This window comes from Spodoptera frugiperda, chromosome 27, assembly GCF_023101765.2.
Source record: "Spodoptera frugiperda isolate SF20-4 chromosome 27, AGI-APGP_CSIRO_Sfru_2.0, whole genome shotgun sequence".
Classification (NCBI taxonomy): domain Eukaryota; kingdom Metazoa; phylum Arthropoda; class Insecta; order Lepidoptera; family Noctuidae; genus Spodoptera; species Spodoptera frugiperda.
Genome location: NC_064238.1, coordinates 274,070 through 293,857, shown reverse-complemented (window position 1 = coordinate 293,857; position 19,788 = coordinate 274,070). Strand labels below are relative to the sequence as shown.

At 38.6% G+C, this 19,788-nt stretch overlaps 1 protein-coding gene across 2 annotated transcripts in view; it reads right to left on the bottom strand.

Annotated features, from left to right (window-relative positions):
* The window catches only part of LOC118263485 (ankyrin repeat and BTB/POZ domain-containing protein BTBD11), a 39,185-nt gene extending 20,953 nt beyond the window's left edge, over nucleotides 1-18,232 (bottom strand). Inside the window, exons 1-2 of one of the 2 annotated variants that reach the window (XM_050705415.1) lie at nucleotides 18,062-18,232; nucleotides 4,342-4,503 (exon numbers count right to left, since the gene is read on the bottom strand). In XM_050705415.1, coding sequence (XP_050561372.1) covers nucleotides 4,342-4,503; nucleotides 18,062-18,069 — 170 coding nt within the window. In that variant the 5' untranslated portion in view covers nucleotides 18,070-18,232. The remainder of the gene's footprint in view (nucleotides 1-4,341; nucleotides 4,504-18,061) is intronic. The other variant, XM_035575513.2, reaches the window with a different exon arrangement.
* Between the last annotated feature and the right edge of the window lie 1,556 nt (nucleotides 18,233-19,788).

Genomic DNA, 19,788 nt, shown 5'->3' with positions numbered 1-19,788 from the left:
GTGCTTAATATTAGTCAGTGTATGTGATGTCTTTGTTCAGCAATATACGTCTTTCGGCTGATAATGATGATGATGATGTGACAGTCGTAGGTAAGTTTCCCCTACACTTATAATTATACCCTTTGGTCGTCAGAAGAATGTTGTGGTGGCCCGGAGGTTTTAGGTGTCTCTTGCATGAGGGTGCGGGACCAAAACCTGCCAACGACAAGGTTATAATTTTATTTTCAAGAGAAGTTCCGAGCCTCACAATAGTCGACGATACCCCGCAGGATGTACCTAGGGAAGTGGGTGCCCCCACTTCTAGTGGTACATATAATAGTTTAAAGGTTTTCCTAGTCTGCCATCCATAAAAATAGCAGTAACTCGTAAACAATAGCAAAACAAGTAACACGAAGTCACCAATTACACGATACTACAGTTTCGCGTTGAGAACGAAAGTATCCATTGATATTTGAGATAAAAACCCATCTCTGCGTGAACCGGCGCCATTAATTGTAGGGGTCGACTTCGTTATTATTTTTACGTAATTAATACTTGTTTGTTTCTGAATTTGTTTTTAAGGTTCCGCTGTTTAACCGAAACAGTGACACCCCATACGAACATAAGTGCCAACACCTTGTATCTGAAGGATATGAAAGACATCAAGTTGAATAGTTACTTAAACCATATACCCACGGTACTTACGAGTAAGTCGTAATGCCACTGTACATTGTACACTCACTTTTCACCACATGCGTTATAAGTCCCATGTAATTGGAGTTGAGCCTATTGCCATATACGGGGCACAATTCCAGACTCCGTGCTACTACTGAGACATTATCAAAAAAAGGCCAGTAATACTTTTGTGCGATCCGGGAATCGAACCCGAGACCCCTTATCCACTAGCACTAGCACTTCCAAATACTCGGTCAACGAGGCAGTCAGAAAATGTGAAAAACCATTACCGTTTATGTCACAAAAATGCATTGATCAACAATGTGAAAAGGCATCTCATCAAGCATTCTTAAAAAAAAAACGTTAAAAAGACAAAATATATGTACGAAACCCCGACTGTATCACTACCACATATCCCACTCGCTCTTGTCAGTTACTCTGATACAGAAACCTGTTCCGACTCTAATATAACTGCTACTGACACCTCTAATTGTTATTAATCTTTGTTGATCCTACCTAACTTGTACAGATAATTCTTCTGTTTGTGAGTATGCCAGTGAACTCTTCCTAAACCGCTGGACTGATATTGATGATGTTTTGTGTGTGTTTAAGTGGGCCATCGGTTAATATAATGATTGGATCCGGTAGGCGACACTACTATCGAAGAGGGCTATATAAGTTGTCGATTATATTATGAACTAACTTTTACCAGCGGCTTCGTTCGCGATCCCATGGGATAAACAGTGTCCTATGTGTTATTCCAGACCATAATCTACCCCTGTTCCAAATTTCGTCCCGATCCTTTCAGCTATTTTGACGTGATTAAGTAACAAACATACACACAATATCACAAACATTCGCATTTATAATATTAGTAAGATACATTTTAAATCGTCGAAAACGGTGAAAAGTGTATTAAATAGAACCGAACCTAAACCATAGCCCTTGATCTAACAGAGGACCACTTTAGAAAATAGTATAAATCATTCAAGTCTTACTTTTTTATCAGTTAAATAATAGCTAGTGTATGTTGAAACTCCATTGTAATTTTTTAAAAGAGAAAAAGTATCAATTTTATGGATACTACAGCAAAAAGCTAGGCTTGTTTGTCTAGTCTCTAATGTATTTATTAGCTCCGTGTGACAGAACATCTCATTCATTGAACCGACATCTCGAGTAAAGCAGAACTGTTCTCGGTTGAACTCCAGTAACCTTTCATAAAAATGTGCGATGGTTTCCCATGCAAAACATGCGATTACAATGAAAGTGTAATTAATAGGTGCTGTATAAATTACACCTAGTCAAGGCATCTGATAATTCTGATATAACGTATTCTTTCGACTTTTCGATGTTTGTCAAGAATCCATTAACCAGCTTTTATAGCACCTGAAAATAAAAAGCACAAATATAATCTACCAAATGAATATGAGTAAGATATATGAATGCAATATCTAATTAATTCAATTATTGTAACGTGTAATACAGTGCACATAACGACTTGAAACGTGTACTTATATCCTCGTAAACGTTGTTCCATCTTCCATCACTGTGAATAAAATATATCTTCGTACACCTGCACATTTGTGGGGGCCAGAATTGAAATAAAATGAATAATAATGTACACATTGAATTCAATTGGGATTGTGGCCGGAGTGGCCTGTCCCGCGGCTACCGGGTGATGCCGAGATGCTGCGATGGCGTCAGAATGAGAAACGGGAATTATCAGAGATGCGGAATGCCATCAGTGTCCGGCAATCGAGGCATCGAGGCAATACCGCGTGAGAGACTAATGTGCGCTAATTATATTCCTCCGCCCTCTTTATAAAAATGGCTTTATTCGCAAAAATTTGGAAGACATGTTATAAATCGATTCTTCCTGACTTACAGATAAACATTTTTAAAGGAGCACTTCAAGAGGCTGTGTAGCAAGTAACAAATTATCCCAGTAATTTACATCCCTAAAGGTTTTTGGTTCAAAATCCTAAAGAAATGTGATGTAAATAGCAGCCTTACGCGATGGACAGAGGGTTCAAAATGTCAAGCGAGACTAGATACACTTAAATATGTTATCAGTGGAATGCTGGGCCCCGTTATGTATATCTGATAGCGGATAACTCAGCAACAATACATCAGATGGGAGGAAAGATCTGCGTAAACGGTAGTAAGGAACACGGTGGAACGCACGACGCGACGATATTGTGAACTGATTTTTATTCAGAAGCTATTGACCTATGCAAAAGGACTAGGAGATAGTAAAAAGGGATGAATTTTAATGCAGGCTTGTAAGTTTTGATAATAGAAATTAGTCAAAACGCGTATTTCAAAAGGTTTTGAGACCAATACAATTTTGAGATAACACAATGTTTCGCATAGAAACTCTGAGGCTCTGTGTTAAGGCACGTTAAGGTACCAAAATTATGAGAACATTCTGGTCTTTCTATATCGCAGTGTTGAAGTAGGAACGCATAATAAATGTGCCACAAGGGCCACGTGCCGGTCGTCGCCGGATGATGCACGGCCGGTCCGGCTAACGGCTCGGCACGGCTAACCTACGATACTGCCACATCTGCCCCATTTGCGAGCACAAAACGATGCAGTCATATTAAATGTTTGCGGTTTTATAATACGCATTCATTGGCTGAGTTATTTATTTATACGGCGATATTTATTGTAAGAGTAGAAAGTTTCTTCCGACGGGGAAACGCTTCGACGGGAAATTCGGATGCGAGAAAAATAAAGTATATAAGTACTTAATCCATGTGGAAGCGATTACGAGAAACAGTAAACTTATAAAAAAATTTTTACGAGTATGCGGTTATAACATCGGATGTTTGACATTTGGCATTTATTCACGCGTCGCTTTCAAACAGAGATATCCGCTATTACCAGATTAATACCGTATTTATTTTCATAATAACTATCGTGAAACAAAACGTAACGGTTTACTCAAATACATTAATAGAGAAAAGCTCTACTAGTTTCGAGTCACAGAGGGACTCTTCTTCTCTTTATCTTCTCTCATGAGAAAGAAATGAATGATTTTAGTTAGAATTCCAAAACCAAACCAAGGAAATCTACGCCAATATACAAACATAATCAACTAAACATCTTATTTTCTGGACTGGTTAATAAATATAATAATCAGCAGGACTGAGACATCAGGACAATCTTCACGCATAGTTTGACACCAGCAGTAAGGTCACAGGAAGTGACCGAATGGGTCTGAGTGTGTGAGCGTGTGAGGAGGGGTCTTTGTCCAATAATAAACGTCTTATGACGGGTTTAGATTTGATAGTCGGAATAATAAAGTCATTGAACGGTAATCCTTTGTGAGACTACTCTGGTTTGTCATTGGAGATCCTGCGTCATAAAAGGTTGGGGATGGTTCGTCTTTATGCACATTCAAATTGAGAACGAAGAGTGAAAATATACTTGCAACGCAAGCAATACTTACCTATATTGTAGTTTTTTTTTCCTAATTTTGATAGAAGATGCTGAATATAAAATACGTTTGGAAGAGTCTAGGATATAAAATCACTAACGTAATATGTTTTATAGTGACCTAAAGAGTTACTTATAAGACAGGAGTTAAGTGCTATAAAAGATAAATTTAAAAGAAACTGCTTGATCTCCTATTTTGTCTGTTCTACGACTTGCAGATCAAGGACTAATTTATCATGTATTTACCTCCTAGGCTTGGGTCTCAGTATCTCGTGGGGCGCAGGCTGTCGGCGCGGCGTCCAGGCGGCGCAGGCGCAGGCTCGCTCGGTACGCGGCTCTGGCGCGCCGGCGCTGGCGCCGCTACCACTCAGCGGCGCCTCCTCCGCTCGCGGCGTACACGCATCCTCACTGGAAATACACAATAATATAATGATAATTATGTAAACATTATTGTGTCAAACAGATTTTGACTGAACGGTAAATCCTGGCATAGAATTATTGGAATAAAATACTACCTATCTAGAGGCTAGTTATGTTAGTACAAGAGGTCCGCCCGACTGCACATAGTGCAATCAAAGTACAAATAGTGAAAATGGACACAGCGTTTATCAGAAAGTAAAGTCTATAGCGAGTAGCGAGTTATCTCGCAACAAGCAATAAACAAAATGGCGTTCCATTAGCAGTTCGATAAATATTCCGAAGCGTGTCGATACTATAATACGTGTATCTTACAAAAGGATTATAAATATTCGCGTAAACTACTACTATTAGCAGAAATAACGGTGCACGTTACTGTTAACTAAAGTTTATTTAATAAGATAGCCTTGTAAGCCCGCCGTAACGAGCTTTTCTTTGGCTGCTGACGCTTAGCCACTAGATCCGAATCTAACAAATTATTGTTAATTATTTTTTGAAACGCAATCACCGGAATAGACTGAGAAATTCTGCTTTGTTGCTATACATTGTGTTATTTTGGCGGATATTTTGCATTTTGCGTAGGTACCTTATACCAAATAGAGCGCTTTTTTTATTGGTAGGCGTCTGGCCATCTATCTCGCCTGATGGTAAGCGTTGATGCTGCCTACGATGGAGTTACAATTATAGCTAACGTCACCATTGGTTTACATATTAGTCCATAAGTTATTATGCAGTGCACTAACAGAGGTATCCATCGCTATCTAATGATCACTGCCCTGTTGCCAAAAAGTTGGGCGGGGGGATATGATGCAACTTATCACGGGTTCCATGTATGTGGTGTGTGCGTAGTTTGTATTTGTGTAAACGCACCCACTATTACACTTCAACCGTCCTCAAGTGTGCACATAATTGCAATGAAAACAAACAGTAGATATAGCGGAACTGTGTCCCTATCACGTACAGGCTGTGGTAGACAGACCCCTAGTTGTAGTCAGGGGGCAGCCCCGCGGCCCAGCACAATGAGCCCCCTATGGGCCGTGTGACGCGGGACTGCGGTGCAACGTGCATACTCCAGGGACTGCAGTACCGGTTCGTTGCTATTTGAACTAGATATGCGGGGCTGTTTGTACGTGATAACGCTAGGCTTATACTTCGCTTTGAAAGAGCTTGCTCTTTCAAAGATGCCTATCATAACTCTAAGAGTTTAGTGCTTAAAGCTGAAAGTGGAATTGAGATTACATAAATGACTTTAAGCCGGCAAAATGCCAAGGGCCCCGAGCCTGGAGGGGCCCCAGTTGAAAAATTATCATCTGAACTATTATTTTTTATATTGGGAAGAGGGGCTCATCCAACGAATTTGCCGCGGGCCCCAAACGGTATAGTTACGCCACTGGCCTTTATACATATGTTGTATAAACAAATAGAGAATGAACTATGGCTATTGACGTATACTGAGTCAATTAAAGGGTCAGGGGAAATGACACGGGACGGTGATGGTGACTGCACCGCCATTGTTGGGGCCACGGCCCATCGCATAACTGGGTGCGACTTCCTTACTCAGTTGCTCTCCCCCTCAAAACCTTCCATCATTGGATAACGTTCGGAAAGATATCACTGCTTTGATTTGGCAAGTTTATTATGAGAGTTATTCAACTGTATGAATGTAACATTTCTTGATTGAGAGAAATTTTGAGAAAATATTAGAAGTTTTTAACTGACATGGTCACTAACACTATTATTAGAACTTATTACGGGATATTTACCATGTTTATTTAATTAAATAAACAAAGGAAACTCGCCAAATTAAATAAACATGGTAAATATCCCGTAATAAGTTCTAATAATAAAATATTAGAAATTGATATAAAGAAAAAAAGAAAACGATAGAAAAAAAAACATCCCTACTATACGTCCACAAGAAACTACATACATTTTACAAGAAACTATCCTATATCCATCGTTTTACTCTGGTCACAAATAAACTAATTACGATGGCACCACAAGACAATCCCCAATACCACATAACCGAAATCCGACCACCTTTTCCATTGCAAATGAATAATAAACATAATGAACAGTATCCAAACAGCCTCGCATGCGTGTTGGGGCGAGACTTAATATACGTTTCCGAAAAATTCCTGTCTCTAATTTGGGTTAAAATTACCCTGCAATCAGTAAAAAATGTTGCTCGTATTTCAGTGATATCATCACCACGTTTGAGCCACAAACTGTCCATGTTCACCAACTCCTTGATATCGAAATATTTTGTTTGTCATGAACAGATTGATTTACTTACACACTCGCACTTACTCTAGTTTGAATAGAAATACAACTAGAAGATAACCTTATTAGGGAGAAAGTTTACGGAGTGCGATTAAATATATCAAAGGTAATGTTTTTGTGGGGAGAAATCATCCAATGACTTCCCCCGTTTTGGGTGAAGCGAGAGAGAGTATCAGACTCTAACTGATTAAGATTCACTACGATGCCTGCTTTAAGATGTGGCTCCAATGGAAAATCGTTAGGTTGTCCGCAGCCACGGGATCCCAATAATGTTAAGCATATTTTTAAAAGTACTCTAATTATTTGTGCCCAAATATGATTAAAACTAGCATATATAGTATTAGTATAGTATAGTATAATGATCCAAACTTCTACCATCCACAATATTGACTCAGAACAAAAACAAGTTGCTTTAGTCGGAAAGAATTTCAAAACTTCTTTAGTAGCATGGTCACTTTGTGTGTTAATAATTCGAGAGCTTAATGTGGCGAGTGGAGTCTGGAGGCTATCAATCATGCGTCTGACAGCTGGTGAAGTGGAAGGGAGGGATGTTTGAATTACTGAGCCACGGGCCCGCGGCTACTGGGCTTCGCGCGTCATACTGTCATGGCGTCACGCGCTGTTGTCTCTTTACCCGCATTTATTGATGATGGAAAATTATTGTAAGTATATGAAGATTTTCTAAAGTGAGTTTGTTTCGGCATTTCTTCTCAGAGTAGTCGGATAGGAAATGCCGGCCTCATCTAGCTATTTGAAATATTGACGTGTAAAAGTGTTATTTTATAACTTATTTACAGAAATAAATATAATTTATCATTTATAAATTGACAACATACTATAATGGTCTATTATTAACGTTAGTTAGATGTTTGGAATTATAATAAAAGAGGCAAGAATCTTAGTACATGTGACAAACGGATCAAAGGACATAAATTATAGGTATACCTACTTTCCAAAGTTTCTTAATATATTTTTTATGTTGGTAAATACACAGCACTTAATTATTGTTACTGAAACACTAAACGATTTCTTAATCCTTAAGTGTGCCATAATGTAGACCAAACTTAAGAATTCTTGGTTACCAACCAACCAACCTATCTACATTTTCATTAAGTTGATTTGAACTTTAAACCAAAAACACTTGAATTGATAATTACGTGTCCAGACTCAGACTGAAGATAGAAGCTTATACTGTACCCTTAGACTGCGTATAGAAGAAGAATAGAAGCTACACTGTACCATATCACAGCACACGCTCATACACAGACAGATATTATTAGAAAACGCATAACTCACAGTTAACCAACGTCCGATGATTGGTAACTCATTTAATTAGACGTCGAGATGATTGATATTATCTTTGACGCATTTATCTTCAGTTTAACGACACTTGCAACAGCTATTTTAATAACATTGTATTGATAGGTTTTATTGCTAACGATGATATTATAGTACCCATGTTAGCTTTAAGAGAATATAAGAGAGATAATGAGATATAATGAGAGATAATGAGATATAATGAGAGATAATGAGAGACTGCTGTAGCTACTATCTTTTCTCTATTATTAGGTCACAGTCCAAATTAGAAATTAAATATACCAAGTTCTATCTGTACTATATCTTATTCTGATATCATCTAAGGTTCGCTCAAATAAAAAAATAAAGCTCACTATTTAATTAGTGATCTGAATTTGATTAACAACAGTATTCAATCGTTATAATAATATTTAACTAAGTACACACTTATTAAGTGACCGTTAAGCTCTGCCTAATGTGATAAAATATCATGAAGTTAAGGACTAGCTATTAACAAATCAATAACTAAACATAATAATAATTTACATCGCCTTATAATATTACAAGGACATAATTGGTGTGTATCTAATTAAACAGAAGCTCCAAACATTTAGGAGCGCCCTTTGCCCGGCAGCCAAACATTCTGATACTAATCTCCGGTCATATGCGCGTGCGCAGCGCGGGGAAACAAGGCGCAGTTTATTGCCGAGCCACAAAATAGGTTACGCTTCATGCTAATTAGTCAGTAACTGCGGAAATACGGGCGTTAGTTATTAGTAAAGTGGAAAGACGAGCATTTGGTTTGTTAGATTTAACTTTAGTTTTGGAGCAAAACAAGTAATAATAATGAGAAATACGAGTAGTAAGCAGCCAATAGGTATATAAGTGCTGTAGCTAAGTACATAATTAGTGATAGAATTGTTCAATCTATTATGCCAACCTCAGACATAAACTTTAACAAAGCTCTCCGGTAATCAGCCACTGATAACATGTTTGTCTAAATAGGTACCTATCTACCTAATTCTCAAAAGTTTTATTTTCCTACCTAAATATTTCTTTTGTATAAAAAGTCGTTTGGTTTTTATAAAATAATATTTCTCGTTTCAAATCAATAGTCTCTAAGTTCGACAGCAATTTATTCCATAGTTATAAGTTGAGAGCATAGATACTATAATAGATTGGAAAGATAATTTGTTTAAATCGATTCCTAAAGCTCCTTTATTCGGCCATTAAGCCCGATGAGCGAGCAATCTGAAATAATCTGAATACGATCAGATACATTGGGAATCAATTAACTAAACCTGATAACGCGGCAGATGGTAACTGCCAGGGTGTCCCAGATACAGCGCCGTTAGAGGATAGGACTCTTTGTGCAGCGGCACTTAGGACCATCACGAAATACATCAAACATTCATATATTCTCCATGGATATCAATGTTTATCACTTTATTCCAGTAATAATTAACATAAATTATGCTCTTAACACTATCTCAGCGTATCTGTTATCTTATCCTCGCAAAATCGTGACACTTCAGCTTTAGCTTTCGAGTTTCGAAACATTAAGATTAAAACCTAAAAAAACAAAATAAATATTTTAACGCTGAACAATTTACACACAGCGGGAGTTTTATGTTTTGTCTCACTTCCAAATTATTTTGGAAACGTACGAACAACATTTCAGGTGTCCCGCGTGTCCGCGACGGTTGGCAACCCTACCGTATACCTGACACAATGGAATCCAAAAACGGACAAAAACTGGCCGAAGGAGGATTTATGTGGTCCTCTCGGATGCCAGGCGTTCCTGCGTTTTATACCCTACGGCGATATTCCGCATACTGTATATTTTGATGACATCAAATCCTTTTGTAAATGTCAAGTTTCCAAGCTACCGAATAGTTGGTCATTGACCTGCATGAATTAAGTTTTTAATGGAGAACACAAGCGTTGCGTGCGCACGGATAGATTTGTTGGATTGATATGTTATTCAATTGGATGTAAGCGCATGTAGGGGCATTGTGATGCATGTGAGAGGCAGGGAGTGGTGCTTTACAAATATGTATAACTTTTAAACTGTTTCACCAAGTGTAGTAGGCAGAGTGGTTACCTATTACTAAATCAAGCTGTGTCTAATTCATTGTCTGTCAAATCAAATAACGTAAGTAAGTAGTGTATCAAATGGTGTACGACAGCTACTGATCACGGCTGCTCACTGCACTGAGTAACATTGTATAACTTTCACTGGTTAGCAGCTAACGCGACGTCTTTCCCATGCTTTTTGCATTAGACATGGGATTCTCACATGAAAATTATAATTGGATATATTTTCTAAAAAAGCGAGCATCGTGACTTGAATGGACGGTTTTACTTCTTCATAAGTTTATATCGCTAGGTTTCGCTGCAACTTTGCCCGCGTAGAATTGACAAGATTTTATTAATCAACTGATCTTCAGTTGATTAATAAACTAAAAACTTCCAAAGGGTTCCTTTTTGAAAGAACCATTGAAATAGAAATTAGCAACTGACCAAAGACATGTTTCACAGTAGGTATCGGTATTCCCAGAAAAACTTTCTGATAGAAAAAGACGTGAGCAAAATCGAATTCAGTAATTTTTAATAATAATTCATAGACTGTGAGGTACAAACAAACACAAATACCTATCTTGAAAATCTGTATAGGTAGAGAGTCACACATAGAATACCTATGGAGATAAAGAGATAATCAATGGTTGGCAACAAACTGTTGTGTCATCAGTACCCTTAGTACGAGTTTGCTTTACATTGAACGAAAATGAAACGAGAGCGCGTTCGACGCTCTGATTGGCCGGCGCGAATGAACCAACCAATCAGAGCGCCGACCGCGCTCTCGTTTCGATCTCTTCGAAAGAAAAGAAAATTCGTACTGAGGCCCCTGTATTGAATGAGTGCCGAACAGGATACTATATCTGCCTAATGCTCCACTGACTGTCCACTTGAGCTTTTATAGTAGTCATTAAGTTAACATAATTAAATATAATCGCTATAAAAGAAGCTATTTTAAGATTAGAAGGTGTTTTCGATGGAATAGAATTATACCTATGTATTGAAATAGATAGCATATTGATTGCTTTTTGATCGACTAGCTCCAATTTACATTATAATGAACGTCTTGGCCAAGTGGTCAGGAAAATGACCTTTGTTTAAGCCTCACAAAACCTCATCCCATTTGTAACAAGAAATTAAAAACATCAAATCTTTTTACCCCTTCTGGGAAGAAGGGATAGGCAGAGGAGCACATTGGGACACGTAATGCCACTGTACAATGTACACTCACTATTCACCAGTTATGTTGTAAGTCCCATGTAATAGGGGGTGAGCCTATTGTCATATACTGAGCACAATTCCAGACTCCATGCTATTACTGAGAAATTGTCGACAAACCAAAAAATACTTCTCCGAGCCGGGATATAGAACTTGCCCTACAGTCGCACTTGCGACTACTCGACCAACGAGGCAGTCAAATTAAGAACAATGCATAATTAATACAATAAATCACACACACTTGAGTTACAAGACGGTTCTCTCATTACATATCTACATAATATATCACAACCATACGAGTTACATCCACATCCACAATGATACTCCAAAGAGGTCGATCAGAATTAGCATACTCATACGTGTTCATCCTGAGTGCAGTATGAAAATGTATGAAGGACCGAACCTCGTACGAGTGCTTTGTGAGGCATGTTTAATTGCTTTTAACTTTGACATGACGTTATCCAGGCATGTGCTGCACCAAAATAATGTTTTACGATTGCAATGTAATAACGAGAGAGATTTTGGTGCTTCAATCTGGATATTTCGGTAAGGAGTCAAGAAGTTTATATTTATGCATACATGTATTGTAGATGCAAAAATACAAAGCACTTTTTATGGTATAAGCTGGTAAAAGAACAGACGGATTACGTGATGGTAAGCAACACTCACACACAACAAACACCAGAGGTGTTACAAATGCATTACCGACCCTTTGAGAGTTATGAATTTAAGGGTTGTTGTGGAATTGGAGATAGGGAAGGGGGTAATTGGGCCTCCACGCTCCGGTAAATTAATGATACTTGAATTGTACCATCAAAATTAAAGTGCAGTGACGAGCACAACGTAACGGGTTACCGGGGTTCCGACTCAAAGCAGGAGTAGGAACGGGGTGATTTTTAGTCAGTAAGAGTCTGACACTCCTCTCGCTTCACCCAAGGCGGGAGAAGACATTGGATGATATTCCTCCCTCAAAAAAAGATGACAGCACATCATGCACCCCGAAACTGTCCAAACTATGAAATCGATTTTCAACTTTATCACTCTGTAATAATATCAAAAATAGATTGAAAATATTTTGAGTGGAAGGTTGATTACATCTGTATAAGGTATGAATATCATGTATGGACGTATCTCGAACCTCATCACCATCAAACCGGTCTGATGAGTGAGTCAATAGGTTCAGCTTTATAGCTAAACAGCTTTACTAATAAACAGATCATTTGTAAACACATTCTACTAGCACTGGTACACAAGCGCACATGTGTGAGCATGGACTTTTGATGTAAGCAAACGGCTATGAAAATATAGCCTGGTGTAAAAAAACTTCATGTTTCTTCCATCTTACCGCCGTACTCAGTCATTTAATGATTACTAGATCCAATCCTAACTTAATTATTATGTTATCGGCTTACTCGCGTAACTGTTTGATGAGGAACTGGACTAGTTTCAAACCATGCTAGAGGCTCATATTCATGACTGATTCCAGGCAGAGGGCGCGATGGGGGCGAAACTCGAGTTGCTAATAGCAGCGTGACAATCGCCGCGTCGTGTGTCGTGGAATGCTGCTCATGAATATGAGCCTAGTTTGGCTTGAAACTAGTAGTTAGAGTTCCTTGTCAAACAGTTACGTGAGTAAGCTGGTAACATAATAATTTACCAGGTCTAAGTCCTTATGTTCGATACAAAATCGTTACTAAGGAATAGTTTAAGTAACCATTAAACGTCTCTGAGAAAGGTTATTAAAGATTTTGAAATCAGTAAAAAAAGTGATAGTAATCTCACAGGACCTAATTAGATCCAATCAGATACTCATTTCACAATCTATCACACGCTTGTTTAACTATAATAAACTTATCAACAGAGTTTAAATTCATTCGGCTCTCTCCACCAATTACCGAACTAAATGCCTAATAATACTTTCAACAATCCACTAATCGTTGAAAGCTGAATAGTTTTTCTAAAATAAACCTTATCATCACTTTTATTAGACTAGAATTCCTTAGATATTTCCAAGTGTTAAAGTGCCACGTCGTAAGTAAATTACTAAAAGGAATTTACAAATGGAAGCTGTAAACGCATAATTCAATTTATAACGAAACACTAAAGAACAATTAGGTGAGTTATTGCTGTTAATACATCTAGAGGAAACGGGGTTTAATGAGACCGTTGTAAGTTCAAATAATAGGGATGTTACGTAGCTTCATACATAAGTGTAACCGAAATTATCGGATATACAATTTGAGATACGGACGGGCGAAGGATGTACTGACACCCTACCTTTTTACGTTCTACTTAAATTCACCATAAACTAATAAATCGGTTTCGAATACTTAAATTCCATAATCTATACTTATAATAAATCTGTAGAGAGGTCAATTCTGTACATTAAATATATTTCAAAAATAACTATCAGCGGGTGATTAGTGATCGATACTGACGCCAAAAATGCAATCAGAATTTTTTTTGTCTGTCTGTCTGTCTGTCTGTCTGTCTGTCTGTCTGTCTGTCTGTCTGTCTGTCTGTCTGTCTGTATGTTCTTTATAGAAACAAAAACTACTCAACAGATTTCAACGAAACTTGGTACAATTGTTCTTCATACTCCTGGGCAGGTTATAGTATACTTTTCATCACGCTACGATCAATAGGAGCAGAGCAGTGAAGGGAAATGTTGGGAAAACAGGAGAACTTACTCCATTTTTTAAGCTTCCGTCGCGTGTGCTGCCTTAATGGTTAAAGCTACACAGAAATCATGTATGACGGAAATGTTACCCTTAAAATTTTTTAAAAAATATTCCACGACAGCAAATGTCTATCTCTTATGGTTGACTCACAATAACACGTATAACTCCCGATAGCTTAGCAGTTCGGAGCTTTCTGATTATAGGATTATAGGTCTACTCTTACGTTTATAACACTCTCATTCATTCATTATTTGATTCAATCATTCATTCATTCATTCATTATATTATATTATAAATAAATCTGTAGAAAGATCAATTCTGCACATTGAAAATGTTTAAAGAATAAATAGCAGGGGGTGTTACTGGATCGATACGAAACCCAAATAGGTATGTGATTAAATTTTTTTATCTGTCTGTATGTTTAGGCATCACGTGAAAACTAACGGTTCGATATCGATGAAACTTGGTATAATTATACCTTATTATCCTGGAAAAATACGAAGAAAAAAAAAATCTTTATTTTTCAGTTTTATTCTACAGCGAGCTCAACAGCAGTAGCTCAAAAGAGGGATCTCCTTAATTATTATGGGCCTTATATTTGGGTCCAATAGATATTTATAAGATGTCACTGTCAGAGTAACTCAAAATGAAGAAATAAACTTCCACGCGAAGACCGACATCCGCGCGGACGGAGTCGCGGGCGAAAGCTAGTTAACCATAATATCCCTGGTAAATAGAATTCATAATGAAATACTTCATAAGAAATACGTGGAATGTGGGCATAGGACAGTATCTTACCATCAAGCATCAACTGGCGGAACAATTAAAGTGGAGCAAAGCAGTGCAGGGCGAATAGTTCACCCTGCTTGGCCCTTTACTGCAAATCAAGAACATGCTAACACCACTAATTATGCCTCATTTGAGCCCTTTAATAAGACTGACAAGGTTCAATAGCCTCGAACCTGAGTTCACCTACGAAACTTGGAAAGTATTTTGCCTCTAACACAATGCTCAGGTGGACAGACGACCTGATTATGGTCGCAGGGAGCCGCTGGATGCAGGTTGCTTCCAACAAGTGTATCTGGAAGTCATTGGGGGAGGCCTATGTTCAGCAGTAGACGCTGATATAATGATGATGATGTCAGTGCAAATAACTAGGAGCTACTGCTTGCCACCCTGGTCACCTTATATACTTTATTATTTTATATGTAAAGTGAAAAAGAAAAAAGAAAAAAAGTACCTATATCAGGTCGGAGAAGAATAGTTGGAATTAAAATTGTAGACCAAACTTTACAGTGGAGATGCATTAAAGTGATTTGATTTGATTAATTAAGGTTGGCTTGCTGGCTACTGTACCTAGTTGTTAATTGAGTAAGCTATGTTAGTACGACTGTGCGGTTTCTTTGCGGGGGTATTACGACTGCACCTGCCCTGTCGTCAGATGCCAGTAAAGGACAAATGTAAATGCATGCAAAGAAAACATGACCATCTGTCATAAGATGGCATGATGTGAAATTATCAGGTAGTAGCTAGATGGCTGCGCGAAAACAGGCGGTGCACCGGACGCCACATAATATAAGCCTCGATGTGAAATGAAAATAGTCGAGCATCGTCGAACATTTACTCAAACAGTAATATTACTCAGAATATAGTATGGAACGAGAGTAAACGGTAAGTAGCATGTCTCATGATAGTCAAACCGCATCTGTGACTCCTGTATGACGACCAGGAACTAACTAGAAGTAAGTAATTAGACGTCCCAACTTCGTACGAGCCACTTAACTATCACTTAAACGGACCTTGTTAATCCTACAACCGCTAGTTACACAGATGAGCGTCAATCCTAAACGGAAACGGGCGCCGGCGCACGTAATGGATCTTCGACTCCTAGGCGATGACACGGCCGTGTTCCTCGTGATTAAATGACGTCAACAATAGGGATGTGCAGATGAGAGTAGGAAAGTAAAGCGAAAATTTATTTAAGGCAGACAAGTACTAGAACCGAGGTTAACAAATGTTAAAAATACTGCCCCAAAAATATAAATATCTGGGCGTAATTAAACCTGCTGAAAGCAGTTGAAGAACGTTTGTGTTATGACAATAATGCTAAAAGAGTACCTAGATAGTAAAGTTAAGTTCCATGAAGAGTGGACTTTTCATTACACATTTTAATGTTTATTTCTAATATATTTCTGCATTCTAGCCAAGAAATTAATACTATTTGAGGATCCTGGAGTAAAATTATGCAAAAATCAAAGTAAAAATGTGACACATTCCACATCCCTATTATTTTTTACATTCCTGGATGGAAACACTAGGTACCTGGGTAATAAAACTGTCTAGAACGCGCCGCTAACTAATGACATAGTGACTAATAGGATCCCTGAGTCCACTGTCATCTTGCACACATAATTTCTGGTACCTAATGCCCACACATGTAAATAATAGTTGGCTATAAATGTTCCTAAGTGTTTATTGTATGACTTTCCTTTACGTACCAAAGGAGTGGATTTATGATAGGTTTTTTGTGTCTGAAGACAGGCTGACATAAGTATTGGTATGGAACTCATATAAAAAAATGCTACCTCTACAATATGGAAATCTACAGACGAATAGGTAGTTTATTCAGATTGTACCTACAGAAAACTACATAGGTACATATAAATGCTGCGGACTGTCTAGTGGGGTACCGGGGCTCTGGTTCAAATAGCAGGAGTAGGAACGGGGTGGTTTTTAGTCAGTAATAGTCAGACACTCCCTCACGCCTCGCCCAAGGCGCGAGAAAACATAAAATCATACATGTAAATAAACCTCATAATTAAACCCTTAATATTTCCTGTGCTTTCATTAACCTTTACTTATTGTATGTAAATTGAGAAAAGGATTCTTTACGATATCCGGTTCTGATAAGAGTGTTCCCTTGGATGGTTACCCTATCTTTATTTTCAAAAAGTTTATTATGCAGAACCACAAAATAAATTAATATTATCTATCTTCTTTATATAGGCACCATCCTAGTGGCAGTTTAATCTTTATGTACATACCTATATCACATTGATACAACAGTCTGATTATCTGTACTTATTGAAATAATGGTACGTTACTGACTGACAGGTCCAGCTTTTCCTATGGGGAGGTTCCCAAAAGCCTGGTAGATAGAGCCTAACCTTCTCAAGACTTTATAAGGTACATCATCAATCCGTTTCGCATCTAGTGCTGGCCAATAGACTAACTTAGGTCTTTCCAAAAGCATCCCATTAAACACGATGTGCATCTCTTCACATACAGTCACTGTCTGGTACATTTCTACTAAAGTAGGCATGTGGTGATTGCCAGTTTTAATGTGTACTTTCTGTCTTGACTTAAGAAAGATAAGTTGAAAAAGAATAGGTTAAGCCCTTTCTGTTCCAAATACTCACAAAAGTTAAAACTAATATCCATAGGTACTTAAGATGATTTCGTAAATGTTTATCTACTAAATAGTGGAGTCGGTGTAGTGAATTTATTACCTGTTGTAAATATGATTTATAGTTTATTAATGACGTTATCGACATTTGAATCTCTCGACATTATCGTATAAAAACGTCTACTCGATTGAGTGGGGCTACTCTACTACTCGTGTAATTCGGCATTATATGTTTCAGAAGTGAATTACAGTTTCTCGTGCCATTAATAATATTTCTATTAATTGAAGCACTACGTCATTCCTTATAAATAGTTAATTATTTACAAGTAATCATCAATTCAACAATATACGGTACAGCAGTAACCGGTCGGCGCGCGCAGCCCGCCACCGCTCGACACAGGCAGCACGTTGCAGAATTAACTTGTTACAAGTAAAACTATGCACAATATACTAGACGTACGTATCTACGTAGGCCCAAGGCCCTAGCGGTCTATAAACATGAAGCGAACTTTCGCTGCTCGCTCCACAATAGCTAGTTTCCCAGCGCCGTGGGAGTATTTTTTCCTCTAAATAAGATGGGGCATACCTAGCCATCCATTCCAGTGCTCACGTCTGTTTCACTACCACTGCACTGCACTGCACTGAAAACTTTTACTTTTCCCGGCGTACGCTGCGATGGCGCGCTGGTCGGGCGGCGGCGGGCTGCGCAGGCGCATGCGAGGCGCGCACGACACTGCCGCGACCCGCGCCCGGCTCTCCTATAAATTCTTTACAAGACTCGTGCCAGAGCTTGGCCCTGTACAGTCGGGCACACCGGCCGCGCGCTCGCCCTTCGCAGCTTTTTCAAACTTCGCTCTAACTTCACCGTACAAACTGTCTAAATGGTTTACAGTTCAATATTGACCTAAATTAAACTTTCAAAGCTTACGATGTATGGTTGTTACTTAAAAGCTTTTTCCCAAAGCTAACTGAAATAAGAATCACATAATATTTACATCATTAAACTGAGCTCCATAACAACCTGTAACAATACGAAACGTGAGAAACCGTAACCAAACAAACGTGGAACGAAATCTGCGAACATAAAGCGAAGACAATAATAATTTGGCTGTATAAGTATACGTACGTAAGTACGTGCAGTGTTTACGACAAAACTGACCGATATTTTTGTTGTAGGAAAAGGCGAGAAAACACCCGGGCGAGAGATAACACAGATGTTAAAGTGCATATTTTCGCGTCAAGATATAATCTTGAGCGACCACGTGGGCTTTAATTATAAAATTAAGCACAGGATTGTACCTGCGGCCGGCGCGCGCGCAGCCTCCGGTCGTCGTTCGAGCAACCAGTCAGACCGCATACTCCTCCCCCGCCCGCACACTTCTGTCCCAAACTTTAAACAACACATACCAAAACATACCATAAATACGGCGCAGAAGGTCTAAGATGGCATAAACAGTGCGGGTGTTTAATATCATTCGATGTTGAGTTGGAATACCTCTGCTATTTCGTACAAGACATGCCGTACAGGGTTCCCTACATATTTGTCCAAACTTGGCGGCTGGTGCACCGTATTGGGGCGGCATAAGGCCGAATTTGTAGCACAGCTTGTAGAATGCACCTGCTTACAGGACCGTCACAATCATTGCACTTACTACCACATTGACTGGGTTTGTTTTAACCTGCGTATTTTGATTTAACACGTGAACACCAAGCGAAACATTGAGCCGACAGAAAACGCTCTACAAACATCAATAATCGCGCAAATTGCCCATATTTCCTTAGGAATGTTTGGAATTTAATTTTCAAAGCAGTGGAATCGAGCCGCGAGTCATCTCAAAAATATGAGGCACCAATTAAAGTAATTGCTGGCAGCGTAGGCGTCAATGTAGCCTTACTTAATGTAACTGTATGCAGGCTAACTTATTTAAATTACATGTTCATAATTTGTTTTATATGTTGTAACTTTACATTATGTTGATCTGTTGCCAAAACCGCAACCTACTGTAATGTTCCAATGTTAAGTTGTCGTAATTACATAGTCCTGAATTCACAGTTTGCGCAAATGCCAGGCTGAGCCTAGCCACGTAACGATGTGGTTATGTAAGGGCGCAATGTTACAATCAAAACAAGGGACTAGCGCAGCGCTAGGCCCTCGTCAAATAGGCAGGTAGATATTGCGGTTGTACTGTCAGCTCGATTGAGAGCAGAATCGACAGCTGACATTCCATTTCCCACTGCCAAAAATTACAGCAGCAGCTACCTACCACAGCATGCTACCATTTTACTTGATTCTCACAAGGAATAACTCCTGAG